This window comes from Mirounga angustirostris, unplaced genomic scaffold, assembly GCF_029215605.1.
Source record: "Mirounga angustirostris isolate CCGP_5_RB_7025 unplaced genomic scaffold, mMirAng1.0.hap1 SCAF_6, whole genome shotgun sequence".
In the NCBI taxonomy this organism is placed as follows: Eukaryota; Metazoa; Chordata; class Mammalia; order Carnivora; family Phocidae; genus Mirounga; species Mirounga angustirostris.
Window position 1 is genome coordinate 74,256,668 of NW_026991714.1, and position 16,187 is coordinate 74,272,854.

General features: G+C 38.3%; 1 protein-coding gene across 5 annotated transcripts in view; it reads right to left on the minus strand.

Annotated features, from left to right (window-relative positions):
• PRKG1 (protein kinase cGMP-dependent 1) overlaps window positions 1–16,187 on the minus strand; it is a 1,261,682-nt gene that overhangs the window by 157,783 nt on the left and 1,087,712 nt on the right. The window contains exon 1 of one of the 5 annotated variants that reach the window (XM_064594542.1): window positions 3,563–3,752. The exons of 3 other annotated variants lie outside the window; for them this stretch is intronic. In XM_064594542.1, the coding sequence (XP_064450612.1) occupies window positions 3,563–3,648 (86 nt within the window). In that variant the 5' untranslated portion in view covers window positions 3,649–3,752. Of the gene's footprint in view, window positions 1–2,858; window positions 2,875–3,562; window positions 3,753–16,187 lie in introns of those variants that run through there. One more of the 5 variants, XM_064594543.1, reaches the window with a different exon arrangement.

Below are 16,187 nucleotides of genomic sequence, written 5' to 3' on the forward strand. Positions count from 1 at the left end.
TTTTTTTAAGAATTATATCGTCACTTTCTCTTATGAAAGCAGTCTTTCCACTTCTGTTTCTCACTGGTTATGCTATTAAAGGAGAGAAGCTATGAATGAGTGTGTATCTTTAATCCATGTGTCATACTAAGCTCACTTCTGAGTCTACAACTTTCCTTCCAGTCTCCTCGGCCCCCCGCAGGATTCTGTCAGTGCCTCCCTCACACCCCCACCTTCCAGCCAAACTGGCCACCTCTGTTCTCTGCTGAATACATCGACCACCCCCCAAACCCCCCACCTATAGGCCCCTTCCTCAATTCATTAGAATTAACTAGACCAGGTTCTCCACCCATCTGTTCTCACGGCCTGATGTACCTCTCGACCCAAGTACCTATGGTGGTTTGTCATCTATATGTTTATTTGTGGGGTCCTTGGTTGGTGATTCTATCCCCCTCCCACTAAACCACAGGGGGGCAGGTTCCATGGCTACTTTTACTCCCCGTCTTACCCCGAATTCAGGGGCATGCAGGAGGCGCCTACTAAGAGTGTGGTACAAGAATGGCAAAAGCACCACAGCCTTGAGCCTGTGCATAGGACGAGCAGAGAGCAGGTTTTGGACTCACACTGTCTTGGTTTTACGAGGCAAGCTACAAGCTATGTGAAAGTCTTGAAAGTGGGAATGGTAAGAGCACACACTCCCTGGAGGGTATTAAATGCGACAGAGTTAAAGTTTATCATAACGCCCAGCTCATGGAGAGAAGCGCATTCTTCTGTGGATTCTGGCCCTTTCATCTTCTGTGTGGCCACGCTGTCCAGTGGTTTATGAAACGCTCCCACCCAACAGAATGCAGATACTCTTTCTGCTCCAAGGGAGCAGACAATATATTTTCAACTCCATGATCATACTTTCTGAGCAGGAATTTTTAGTGAAGGGGACACAACAATGGGCAGAAAACATGAGTAATACCCAGTAGGTCTTTCATAAATTGTATGACTCCTTTCCTTTCCTTTCCTTTTTTTTTTCTTTCCTTTCCTTTCCTTTTTTTTTTTTTTAAAGATTTTATTTATTTATTCATGAGAGACAGAGAGAGAGAAGCAGAGGGAGAAGCAGGCTCCCAAGGAGCAGGGAGCCCGACGTGGGACTCGATCCCAGGACCCTGGGATCATGACCTGAGCCGAAGGCAGACGCTTAACCGTCTGAGCCACCCAGGCGCCCTCTCCTTTTCTTTTCATTCCTTCTCTCTTTCTTTCTTTGGTTTTATTTATTTATTTGATAGAGAGAAAGTGCAGGAGCAGGGGGGAGCTGCAGAGGGAGAAGTAGACTTTCCGCTGAGCAGGGAGCCTGATGCAGGGCTCAATCCCAGGATCCTAAGATCATGACCTGAGCCGAAGGCAAGATGCCCAACCAACTGAGCCACCCAGGTGCCCCAAGAATGACTCATTTCTTAGGAGGTTGCTCATGGTAGTACATTACTACACCTTGCTGCTAGTCTAAAAAACCAAAAGAACACTTATCACAGCTTTACAGAAAACATATTAAATCTGAATTTTCCTAAAATATATTACCATCTTGACAATTTAGTCACGTCTTTAAAAATATAATATATACAAAATAATGCTTTGTTCTGAATATATTCTCTGTGCATATTCATTTTTTAATTATTTCATCACAAATTTGCAATATTTTAAACTTTTATTATATCATCTGGCCTAAATTGGATCTACTTTTTCAAGTGAATGCAATTTTCTTGCAACAAAAAGAAAACTCATAAATATTTTAAAATAGAGATGGGGAAAAATAAAATATCAGAAGAGTCACATAGTCAAGAGAAATTAGAACTATTTTATTTTAAAAAGGAAAATCTGTAAGTTATGGTCTACAATCAGGCATAGTACCTAGTAAAGTAACATATGTCAAAACAGAGAAGAAGCATAACATGGGGAAAAGCAATATATTAATCATTAGATTATAATATTTGCCATTTACTCAGTACCTAGTATACATCAGGAACTGTATTAGGTGATTCAAACAAATTTCACTTAACGCAGATAGCAGAGGGTGGGTATTTTATCTCAAGTTTACACACGAGGACAAAGTTTAAGTAGCGCACCCAGAGTCAAACATAGCTCGTGAGTTGCTGCTTTGGAATTTGAACACAGATCTGGCTGGCTCCAGAGCTCATGTCTTTCCACAAAAACCCACTCCTTATACACTCTGCTACCAGACTGCAATCCGACAATAATTCTAAATGCATTCTAATGAAAATGACTTCAGTGCAGTAAATAGTCATAATGTCTGTTACCATAAAAAATATACTTAGTTGTTAAGAAAAACAGCATTCATATGTTTCTGGCTGCTCAAGGGCAAAGCTAATTCAATAAATCATTTTGATTCTAATAGGGTTCGAATTCCTATCTGTGGCTATGTCCTAGCCCTGCGATATTGCTTTATAATAATGTTACAATAGGAAATAATTAAATGCCAAGTTCATTCCATGCCAAATTCATGTTGCCACTACGCTGTCTTTGTATCTCTGCTATTAAAGTGTTTCATGCCATTATGCCTGTCTATGCAGGTATCTAGAAATGCTTTCCCTGTGGACTCAGAGAGCCTGCTCCCGTGAGAGACAGAGTGCTATCTGATCTAGTATTGACATGTGCTAACCCCTTATTTTAGGAGAGACGGTAGAAACTTCTAATGAGACAATATCACTCATAGAAGCTGACAATACTGTGACTGCCTATTTCCTTTGTGGGTGTGAGGAAATATGAGATTGAGATAGAAAACATTACATACTCGTCTAATACAGAGGTCCTGACTGCTTATTTCCTTTGCGGGTGTGAGGAAATATGAGATTGAGATAGAAAACATTACATACTCGTCTAATACAGAGGTCCTAAGAGCTCCATGTGGTTTTTAAACTTCTCTCTATCCATACACAGCTGCTAGGATCCTGGTTTCACACAGAACGTCTGCCCAGTTAGCAGGAGCTTCATGTAATACTGGCTTAGAAGAGAGAAAGAGGAAGGAGGCAGATCCTGTTATTTATAAAAACAGCTTTCTTTGAGTTTTACTTTTTGACAGATCATGGTATACGATCATTTCTAGCAGAAGACTACAGGAGATTCTGGAAGTCCCATTGACGTTGACCACAAGATAATTTCATAACTAGAATTATAAGATAATGTACAATATACTTAATTAAAAACATCCACCAAACACATACTGCCTCTTAACACTCAATACACTTCTTTATAGTAAGTCATGCACCTGTATCTACACAAGAGTCCGGGTCTAACGCGCACATCGTCTCTAAAAACCAAACCTCCTACTCATCCACTGCTGTACCTGTCTGTTAGTCGACTGCAGCCTGACAATTAACAAACACGGGCTGCGGTGCAGGTAGCTACTGTAGCAACACCCACGTGCTGTTGATTAATGAGTAATCACAGGCAAAGCTATGCAGTTTAGTGGGGCTCTCTTTGTAAGCCTTTCTGGAGGAGTTAGAAATTCCTTTCAATGAAATCACAGAGCATGAAAAGCACCCCAAGTATCTGCAAACACCGTTTTCTGTGCACTGACTCTGAGATGCTGCGAACTTCATCACTGGAATCTTCGTCGTCACTGTATCCCACCGTGGTGTCACTATCAGAGTCTGAATAATCCATAGCAAGGGTTTACATGGGCTCTTCTCCTTCTGAAGCGATTTTGTTATGCCTCCTGGCTGCGAGGGAACTCTAGAGCACGTCGCTACCTCAGGGGAACGACACAGAGTGTAGGAGGCCAAAGGAGAACATAGTTCATGCAAAGTAGCTGCCTGAGAAGCTTTCCCAGCTCGAGAGTAATGTGAGCGCTGCTCCCGAGCCCGAGCCCTCCCTCCGAGCCAGCCTTCATGCACACTGACACTTGGAGCTTAGAGCCACTCACGGCCCCCGGCCCTGCCCTCTTAGTCAAGCGCAGCAGTGTAAGTCCACAGTGAAGTTTGCTTCACGCCGGACCAAATAAACCCTTTCCATCTCAGAAATCAAAGGCAAACATACTACAAGTGGGACGATAAACATCCAACAGCCACTTAAAATGAAACTACGCTCTGAATTAGTGACGGACCAGAATTGCACAATTTGTGGCGAATTCAACCACGCCTTCCAATTTGAAAGTTAGGTCCCAGAGCAGGTAAGTGTTCTTGGACAAAAAGCTTCATCAGGCTGGTCACCGACTCCACTGCCTACTTGGTCATGAAGTGATTCCAACATGACTCACACCTCCTGCACTCTGCAAAATGGACCGATGCACTGCACATAAATACATGTCTTCTAACTAGGGATGGCACAGAGTTAGCAACCAGTCAATTTTTGCTATCAGTATCATATCATCACGTTAGGGTCCTCTAGGACATCGCAGAAGCATGTGACCCTTTCCACTTTCTCTCTGGAAACTCCTTCCCTAAGTTTCCGTAATAGCAGTCTCCCAATTATTTCTGACACCACCTTCTCAATTTATTTTCCTGAATCCTTTACCTTAGTTCACTAAAATATAGGTGTTCCTCCAAAATTCTGTTTCTGGCCTTCTGTTTGTTGCTCTGACTTCTCTCACTGGGGAAATCTCATGTCATCTTCTGGTATCAACTACTAGCTTTATAAATGACTCTAAAGACTTCATTTTAGCCTTTACCTCTCTCCTCCTGGACGCCTGCCTCTGGAAGTTCCACTGAAATCTAATTCAAACCCAACTCATTTCCTCTTAACCGCAAAACCTCGATTTTCATTGGGTACTCTATGACATCACCCTTTGGGTCAATGACATCATCATTCTTCCACTTGCCTAGGCTCAAAAGATCTCTCTATGACTGCATAGGTTTGCTCAGACTGGCTCTATCTCTGCCTTCTCTATTGTCCCTCTCCTTCCTGTACATTCCTAGAGCTACTGCTCTATGTGGGCCAACACCATTCCAACCAGGAATGCTGATCTGGCCTCGTAACTGGCCCCCGTGCTCCTTCGCAATCCCTCTTCCCATCCACGTCGCACTTGGTTGCACATTTTCAAATTTAAATCTAGCTGTGTCAACTCTTTGCATGAGAGCTTCCAAAGGAAACACCCAGGAAAGAAAAGTTTCTGTGCTGTTATCTAGGGTTGGAGGTCCTCTACTTTCTGACCTATCACCTTTTCAGGCCCTGCACTCGTGACAAATAACAGTTTCCTTGGAAGACCCCAGCTGTTATCTTCATGCCCACACACAGAGAGATGGCGCTGCCAAGAACCCTCCATCCCAGTTCAAAAGTTCACCCATGCAAACTTCTACTATCTTTTAGTAGCATTTATAAAGGTAAAAAAAAAATCCACCTAAGAAATAGGTCTACATATTGATTATGGAAAAAAAATAGTTAAACAAAAAAAGAGGGAAATATAAAAAAATACTATCATGGCACCTACCAGGAAATAACTCAGGTTAACATCTTGGTGAATATCCTTCAAACACTTTATTATTCTTAAGTATTTGCATGTTTTGTGAATATAATCATAACATCCTTCAAACACTTTATTATTCTTAAGTATTTGCATGTTTTGTGAATATAATCATAACAAGGCAATAATTATTTTAACAAATATTTACTGGGGGCTATTACATTCTGCATGCCTGAATCCTGAGGTCTAGTGGGGACAGAAGTTAAATCAGTATGCAAGCATATAACTGAAAATGCCAATCTAACAGCATGCATCAGAGCTGTAATAAAGGAGGTGCTCATTTGGCAATTCAGAGGACAGACAACATTTCTGAGGATGTTAAACAGTAAGACTGGAAGGATTTGTTAGCAACCTGAGTCAGGAGATGTATTTTCTAGGAAACATCTACAACACAGGCAGGAGCCCCGAGGTAGGAAATAGCATATTGTAAAAAAAAGAAGGAAATCGCTTATTGTAAAACAAAGAAGGCAGGGATTCTGAGATTGAGGAAAAGAAGGCAGGGGTCAGGAGAACAGACTGGAGGGCAAGGCCACATCATTCAGTGCTGGGGGCTACTCTAAGGATTTATTTTTTAAGAAGAGGTTAAGGAGGGGCGCCTGGGTGGCTCAGTCTGTTGAGCTTCTGACTCTTGATTTAGGCTCAGGTCATGATCTCAAGGGTCCTGAGCATCAAGCTCCATACTCAGTGGGGAGTCTGCTTGAGATTCTCTCCCTCTCCCCCCTCCCCCCACTCACATTTATACACTCACTTGTTCTTCTAAATACATAAAATCTTTAAAGAGAGATTGACTAAGTGAACCTTTTTTTCCATTACCATAATACATAAAACCTTAACAATTAGCTGGAAAGATCAAGCTCAATTAAAGGAAACATTCCATATGCTATGATGAAATAAAGTATCAAGGAAATCATTTTAGATGCGTAATCTTAGAACACTGGTGGCCTTCTCACTTTTTAAAGTAGATGTTGCTGTATACCCATTGATATATGTAAATATATATCTATTTTTTTTTAAAGATTTTATTTATTCATTTGAGACACAGAGATACAGAGAGAGAGAGAGAGAAAGCATGAGCAGGGAGAGAGGCAGAAGCAGGCTCCTCACTGAGCCAGGAGCCCAATATGGGGCTCGATCCCAGGACCCTGGGATCATGACCCGAGCCGAAGGCAGACGCTTAACCATCTGAGCCACCCAGGCGCCCCTATATATCTAAAGAGAAAATATGACCTCCACCTTTTAGATTCTTCCAATGAAGAATGCAGAAGTAATGACAAAACCAACGCATAAAAATCATTGTATTATCAAGAACATATACCAACTCACAGTCAACACCAGTGCACTAGCCTACCCACGGCAGTCTCTGCTTCTCATCAAGAGTACGGACTCACGACACGACCTCAAAGAGGATATTTCTCTAGGCAGAACAATTCCAAGCATGATCCATAAAATAACCCCAAAGTGTATTCTTCCTGGCAACACTGCTGGGAATTTCCACTCACTGTATTAATTCACTTCCGCAGAGGATGCAAATCCTCTTTGACCTATGCCCATGGGAGGTCACAATCAATAAGAGAGATGAATTTGGAAGAACTCCATTTTCACATTGTTTTTTTCTAGGACTTCTGTTGCATTGGTGGCATCATGAATCTTTCATGTGACCTAAGAACTTCACATTCTATGGCATGCTTCAATGACAATGACCATAGATATTTATTAGGCTGAACCAAATGAAATAGGCACTTTTGCACAGCTATTGGCCATTTCATATGGTTCAAACTAATACATGGAATTACTGAAAGGGGAGGGAAAGCAATTGCAGAGGAGTAAATACCGCTATTTCTTTTCCCATTGTGCTCCCTTTGTGACATGAGCTGAAGTGAGGGTCAAAAGTAAGCCACATTGCTTCTATATTCTATATTTGAACACATACATTCCTGTGAATGTTGATGTGACTGGTGGCTTTTGCTCTTCTATCTAGACATTAAAGAATGTCCTCTGTACACTCCATTATAGCTAGGGTATGAAAGAACCACTGAGGAAATTCCTAGTTTTGTTGTTGCTGTTGCTAGAGTACAAATAGTATTTACTCTGTACTCTAGCTTTGAATAATACACTCTTTGGCAAAGTCTTATAAATTTAAAGAATGTCTTCCTGGAGTGTATTTTATGGAGAGAAGAAAGAGTTTGCTTTTCTTGTTTATTCTCTGTTATTATTTTATTAGTCATTTAGAAGAATAGATTTTAGATATTATGTTGTCATGGCTTTCTTAGGAGGCCATCTGGTCTGTTTCTGAATGATTTAGAGGTATTTTAATTTAAGAGGGAAAAAAGGAGAAGGAAAATTTTTCCTCTATTCAAAAAAAAAAAAAAGTCAACCCCGGAGTACAACACAATAAATGTTTGTTCCTTTACTCAAATCAGACACTCACTTTCCTCTTAACTCCATGCTTCCCCTTCTCTGAACCATATTTCATAAAATAATTTGATCAAAATAAACCTGGTGGTTGGTTTTACTTTTCAGACAGTGATACATGTAATTTTGTAATTTAATGGGCCAAAGAAAGTTTGCATTGTGGGAGAAGATATTAACAGACATATTATTCCATGTGTCTTAAGGGTCATAAGTACTTTATTTTTTTAAAGATTTTATTTGAGACAGAGAGAGAGAGTACACACACGAGCAGGGGCAGGGGCAGGGGCAGAGGGAGAGGGAGAAGCAGACTTCCCGCTGAGTAGGGAGCCCAACAACATGGGACTCGATCCCAGGACCCTGAGATCATGACCTGAGCTGAAGGCAGATGCTTAACTGACTGAGCCACCCAGGCGCCCTGGGTCCTAAGTACTTTAAAGAATAAAATAATGCATTGGTCTTTTTTCTGCATGTCTTCTGCATTCCACAGAGCTGACAAGTAATTCTTCCGTTTTCCCTATCTTTAAAGTAGCAGAAACAGAAGTATACTAGAATGATGGCTAGAACTGATGTACTGGTAAAGCCCAACTGATGCTTGTTTGAAACCAATGTTAAGGTGTGTGGGCACATATTTCAAAGGCCTTTTAGCTAAAGTGCCTTCAAGTTGGGAGTGTGTCCTCTCCTGTAAAGAATCTGAGGCACCGTGTCAAGAGAGTGTCTCTTACTTCTTTTTCTATTGCCAACTTAGTACATGACCTTGAGGAAGTGCCCCATTATCCACATTCGAAATTGTGACTGAGATCACTGTTCTGTTCTCCTCTGTAATTAGTTTTAGCAATGTGGACATTTTTCAAAAGTTCCAATTATAATGGTTTTCAATGCTCCTGAGACAATTCATCCTGAATCCAAGGATATTGCTTTAAACAGAAAAGGACATGATAAGTCTATAATTATGATCTACTATCTAAATATGTCAGTGGTATATCATGGCATAAATTTTCCTATTAGTCATGTTTATCTGTGACTAAAAATGTATTTTCACATGGAAATTAGACATGTTCACTTGAAATAATATATTCACAATCAGAAGTCAAGAAAATGTAATACATGTTCATAAAATCATATTTCGATACTTTAAAATTAAAATTGAGATTTTAATAGGGCTCTTTCAGGGAAGAGAAATATTTAGAAATTTCATTTATTATTATCATTACTTTGAGAATTTTAAGACAGAGACAACTATAAAAGATCTTTTCTTTTTTTTTTTTTTTGGTTTTTGCTCATCAAATATTTCCTATTTTGCATTAATTGAATAAAGAAATAGCTTTTTAAACAATATTAGTAAGTGATTTTAGAGTCCAGTTCATCTAACATGCTATAATTTCATCCAAATTGAAGATCAACTTTAAGTCACAGATAAAGAGAAGAAACAGCTTCATTGGTAAAGAAAGGAAACTCAAGGCTATGCTTATACAAACCAATCTGAATAAAAAGTGCTGAAGTGGAACCCCTGCATACAAACAAAATAGTCAGTGTTGATTAGGAAAAGCAAACAGGATACTGGATTCATTGAATGTATCAATTTTTACCAAGAATTTTAATATATTAGACTTGCCTTCCTTGCCCAGCAACTCTAAGTTATGTATATGATTTTAAATAGTTGTAAAATATTATACAGTTTAAATACCTAAATAATTGAAAGCTAATTTCTTTAATATGTAAAGAGTTTCTACAAGTCAATAGGAATATAAAAAATAACACCTCAATTAAAAAATGAGCAAATTATATGGCCCCTTCATAGACAAGTAAGAAATAGCTTTTAAACATGAAAACAGGCCACAAAACACAGTGAGAGAAATGCAAAGTCCTTGTGAAAACACTATGGTAAAAATATAATCTAGTGTAACCGTTTTTGTAGACAATTCAGCTTTGTATAACAATTCACAGCACGTATTACATTTTTTCTTGTGATTATTTATCTCGCATAGGTACTCACGCTTTTGGGAAATAATGACATTAAATATTACTACAACATTGTAATAACAACGTTGGAAATAACCTCAATATGCATCAATGTGGGATTAAAATTTTTCGGGATGCTGATTGTCTCAGTTGGTTAAGTGTTTGCCTTCAGCTCAGGTCGTGATCTCAGGGTCCTGGGATCAAGTCCCCCACTGAGCTCCTTGCTCAGCAGGGAGCCTGCTTCTCCCTCTGCCTGCCACTCCCCCCCTGCTTGTGCTCTCTCTCTCTGACAAATAAATGAATAAAATCTGTAAAAAAAATTTTTTTTTCTACAACAATACAAGGGGCTATTTTTAAAAGAAACTATTAAAATAACTGCTTCTCTGATTTCTTTTCCCATTCAGTTTTCCCTCCCTTCCGCTATGGTCCTCTGTGCTCTAGACTCAGGGAAACTGAGGTTTACAGAAGGGAGGGGGGTGGAGGATGGGGTAACTGGGTGATGGGTATTAAGGGCACATGTTGTGATGAGCACTGGGTGTTATGTGCAACTAATGAATCATTGAACACTACATCAAAAACTAATGATGTACTATATGTTGGCTAATTGAACATAATAAAAAAATAAAATAACTGGAGAAAAAATATATACACATGATCTCCAGGATATCTTAAGTGAAAAGACCATTGGAGGAAAACTATGTGTATATGCTCTCATTTATGTAAAATACACACAGATAAGCATACATTAAAATGCATTGGTTATTTCAGGGTGTGTTAAAAAAAGTAATTACATCCAGGGAAGACACTATGTGATTAAAGGACAGAAAAAGGAGGGAAAATTATTTTTGTAGCTTTTGAGTTTTATATTATGTACTTGAATTACCTATCATAAAATAAATATTGTTTTTAAAGTAAATACATGAAATAATAAAAATTGACTCTTACAAGCAATTTCTGGGTAGAGAGGCTGGTGAAGTCTTACACTCTTCAGGGGCCTTGTCTGTGTTGACTGCGTGGTTAGCTGTTGTCCATCCCTGGGTCGCCTCTCAACCTTCAGCCCATGGGCATCCCCAGTGAGCAGGACTCAAGTGAACTGATGCTGGCCTGGTCTGATCACACGGAAGGGATACTAGCTTAGTGGCAGCGGGGGGCGGGAGTTGGGCAGTAAAAAAGTTTGACACAGTATCCTCCTGTGTCGTTTACAACACTGCCTTTCACCCTGCTTTCATTGGCAGCAATTATAGGAACTAGATGACAAACTAAGGAAGGTATTTTTTGCAGCAGGGACATCTGCATCTTAACACCCTTAACCCCTATTAGGGTGGCATTATGGGCCTCTTAAAATGTTAAACTAGCAAGTGTAGGTCTTATAGATATCCATATGTGTAGGTATGTAATAACACCTATATTTAACATTTGAGATTGTATTTTTAATATTTCTACAAGTAATTGGAAAATACATTTTCGCTCTATAATGATTTTTCACAATGTAATCACACAAGGTGCATTAAGCGTGTTTAAAAAGTCCATGGTAAATCTTTGCATTAAGAAAGCAGAGTATTGTCATTAGAAGAGCAGATTCAAAAGTTACTTCATCTAGGTTCAAATACCAGATGGGACACTAATTAGCCATGTAATCTAGAATAAGAACTTAAGTTCCCCGCTTCTCAATTTTCTTGGGAAAATAAAATTATTTAACAGGGCTGATATTATGAAGAATAAGTAATTACATGTACAAAAGCACCTGGATTAGTGTCTGACCTACTGATCACTCAGTAAACATTAGACAGTATTATTATGACTTCACTACTATTAAACATGTCTAACTGCAATAGAGTCTCTATATTCTTGTTTACCTCTGGTAAATCATCATAACTCACATGCCTCTTCTATTAATCTGAAAAGTTTCTCTTTTCATAGTTAGTAAATCCCTCTGTTGATAATATAAAACATGCCTCCAATGTGCATTCAAGGATTTCAGATCACATTGATGAAATTTTCAACTATGGCTGACTCAATCTAAAATTGCAGGAATTAATGAAAATGCTTCCTTGCTCTAATACAGAAAAAAATGACATTCATTCATTCATTCACTCATTCATAAAGTAGGGTTGGCAGATTTAGCAAATAAAATTACAGAGCATTCAATTTAATTTAAATTTCAGGTAATATATTTTTTAGTATAAGAATGTCCCATGTAATAACATACTTATAGTAGAAAATTATTCATTGTTTATATAAATTCAAATTTCACTGGCATCTTGCAATAATCTAAAATCTTTCAGACACATCAAGAACAGCTTTCAGAGGGAAATTTATGGTGGTACAGGCCTACCTCAAGAAACAAACAAACAAAACTCTCAAATAATCAGTCTGACCTTACACCCAAAGTAACTAGAAAAAGAACAAACAAAGCCCAAAGATAGTAGGAGGAAAGAAATAATAAATATCAGAGTGGAAATAAATGAAATAGAAATTTAAAAAAATTTAAAAAGAGCAATAAAACCAAGAACTGGTTATTTGAAAAGGTAAAAAGCAAACACACACACACAAATAAACCTTTAGATTCATCAAGGAAAAAAAAAAGAGAAAGGACACAAATTTTTAAAAATTCAGAAATGAAAGAGAAGTAACAACTGACATCATAGAAATACAAAGGATTATAAGAGACTACTGTGAAAAATTATATGCCAATGAACTGGACAACCTAGAAGAGATGGATAAACTCCTAGAAAGGTACAGTCTTTCAAAACTGAATTGAGAAGAAAAGAAAATCTGAACAGATTATTAGTAACAAAACTGACTCAGTAATCAAAAAACTCCCAACAAACAGAAGTCCAGGACCAGATGGAGAATTTACCTGTGAATCCCAAACATTTAAAGAAGAGTTAATTCCCATTCTCCTCAAACTATTCCAAAAAAACAGAAGAAATGGCGAAGTTTCCAAATACATTCTATGAGGCCAGCTTTACCCTGATACCAAAACCAAAGACACTGTAAACATACACACATACCAATCAAACAAAGAACTATGGGTCAATGTTCCTAATAAACACAGATGCAAAAGTCCTCAACAAAATATTAGCAAACTATATTTAACAAAATATTAGCAAACTATATTCAACAATACACGAAAAGGAACATTCAACATAATAAGGTGGGAATTTTTCCGGGGATGCAAAAATGGTTCAATGGTTCAAATGGTTTTTAATATCAGTATATTAAAAAATAAAGGACAAAAATCATATAATAACCTCAGCAGATGCAGAAAAAGCATTTGAAAAATTTAACATATGATTAAGATTTTTCTCTCTCCAAGTGGGTTTAGAGGGAACATACCTCAGCATAATAAAGGCCACATATAATAAACCACAGTTAATATCACACATAATGCTGTAAAACAGAGCTTTTCCTCCAAAATCAGAAACAAAACAAGGATGTTCATTCTTGCCATTCTTATTCAACATAGTACTGAAGTCCTAGCCACCACCATCAGACAAGAAAAAGAAATAACAGGCATCTAAACTGTAAGGAAGAAATAAAATTGTCACTATTTGCAGATGACATGGTATTATACAGAGCAATCCCTAAAGAATTCATCAAAAACCATTAGAATTAATAAATGAATTCAGTAAAGTTGCAGGATATAAAATTAATATACAGAAATCTTTTGTTTCTATACAGTAATAACAAAGCAGCAGAAAGAGAAATTAAGAAAACAATCCTATTTACAATTGCACAAAGAAGAATAAAATACCTAGGAACAAACTAACCAAGGAGGTGAAACATCGGTTCTCTGAAAACTATTAAACACTGATGAAGGAAAGGGAAGACAACACAAAAAATGGAAAAAATATTCCATGCTCATAGACTGCAAGAATTAGTATCATTAAAATGACCATATTATCCAAAGCAGTCTACAGATTCATTGCAATCTCTATCAAAATACCAGTATCATTTTTCACAGAAGTAGAACAAGTAATCCTAAAATTCGCATGGGACCACAGAAGACCCTGAATAGCCAAAGCAATCTTAAGAAAGAAAAACAAAACTGGACGTATCACAATCCCAGAATTCAAGATACACTACAAATCTATAATAATCAAAACAGAATGGTACTGACATAAAAATAGACACAGAGATCAGTGGAATAGAAGAGAGCCCAGAAATAAACTTGCACTTATATGGTGAATTAATCTACAACCAAGGAGGCAAGAATATCCAATGGGGAAAAAGACCGTCTTCGACAAATGGTGCTAGAAGAACTGGACAGCGCATGCAAAAGAATGAAACTGCATCATACACAAAAATAACTCAAAATGGATTAAAGACCTAAACGTGAGACCTAAAACCATAAAACTCCCAAAAGAAACACAGACAGTAATCTCTTAGACATTGGTTTTAGCAATATTATTTATGGATGTCTCCTGAGGCAAGGGAAACCAAAGCAAAAATAATAAACTTTTGGGACTACAGCAAAATAAGAAGCTTTTCCAAGTGAAGGAAACAACAAAACAAAAAGACAACCTGGTGAATGGGAGAAGATATTTGCACATGGTATATGTGGTTAGGGATTAATACCCAAAATATATACCGAACTTACACAGCTCAACACCGAAAGAACCCAAAGAATCCAAGAAAAAAAAAATGGACAGAGGACCTGAATAGACATTTTTCCAAAGAAGACATACAGATGTCCAACAGACACTTGAAATGACACTTAACATCACTCTTCACTAGGGAAGTGCCCCAGTCAGAATGGCTAATAGATATAGTATCACCTTACATCAGACAGAATATGGCAAAAAGACAAACAGCAAGTGTCAGTAAGGATGTGGAGAAAAAGGAACCTTTAGGCACTGTTGGTGAGAATATAAATTGAGGCAGTCACTGATGCAAAACCGTATGGAGGCTCCTTAAAATATTAAAAATACAAATACAATATGATCCAATAATTTCACTACTGGGTTACCCAAAGAAAATGAAAACACTAATTTGAAAGGATATAGTACCCCTGTGCTTACTGCAGCATTATTTACAATTGCCACGGTATGGAAGCAGCCCAAGCGTCCATCAACAGATGAATGAATAAAGAAGATGTGGTGTATAAATGCAATGGAATATTACTCAGCCATAAAAAAATACTGAGATCTTGCCATTTACAACAACATGGATGGACCTACAGGGTGTTACACTTAGTGAAATTAGTCAGAGAAAGACAAATGCCATATGGTTTCATTTATATGTGGAATCTGAAACAAAACAAAGCAGAAACAGACCCACAAACACAGAGATCAAACTGGTGGTTGCCAGAGAGTTTGGGATTAGGGGTTGGGTCGATGGGGGAAGGGGAGTGGAAGATACAGGCTTCCAGTTCTGGAATGAATAAGTCATGGGGATGAAAGGCACAGCACCGGGAATATATTCAATGGCACCCTGACAGTGTTCTTTGGTGACAGATGGGAGCCACATTTGTGGTGAGCGTAGCATATAGTGTAGACTTGACAAATCACCATGTTGTTCACCTGAAATTTATGTGTATCGACTATACTTCATTCAAAAAAGAAATAACTGTGTCTTATATTTATCTGGCAACCCTGAATAAAGTTTCTGAATATAGACTCTGAGCATGGTGCTGCCCTAGGTGTTGGGTTTATAAATGGGTAAAGAACAAAATTCTTGGCCTCCAAGAGTTAACAATCTAGTAAGGCAGGCCACTGATAGTTATCATGCAGTATCATCAGGGTATCAAAGATGATCAGAGGTGTAAACAGAGTGACTTGGAATCACATGGGACTGTCCCAACCCTGACTGGGAGAAAGAGTGGGATGGGGGCACGGATTTATTGCCAGAGAGGATCTGGAACACTAAGGGAAGAGTTACAACCTCAGATAAGAACTGGTGTGCTTTGAGAAATGGGTTAGCTGAGAAAGGGAGGTGGTCATATCACAAGGAGCAGCCTGTGAAAAAAGAGTAAGTCTTGTGTGCAGGCAACAGGAAGTAATTCATAGGGTTGAAACCCTGGCAGCAAAACACGCAGGCAAGTGAAACGAGGCTAGGACAGATGGGACAGAAGTTACAGATGGCTGCATTCTGACTATACACATGTATTTTAAAATTCAGAAGACAGTCTGACCACATCCTGAAACCTCCTGAAAGTCTCTGAAAGGGAGGAAAAAAACACAGGACAAGCAGGAGAGCCTGTGTGGCCAGCATGCTCTCCAGTTACCTGGGTTTCTTATTTTGTTTTCTTTTTTTGCTGTTAGAGACTGAAGGGAATTGCTAGGGAGAACCACTGAATCCTTCCTGGATAACTGTAAGAAGAAAAGTATTCAAAGTGAACCATGACCATGTTAGGACCACCGTGAAGTCT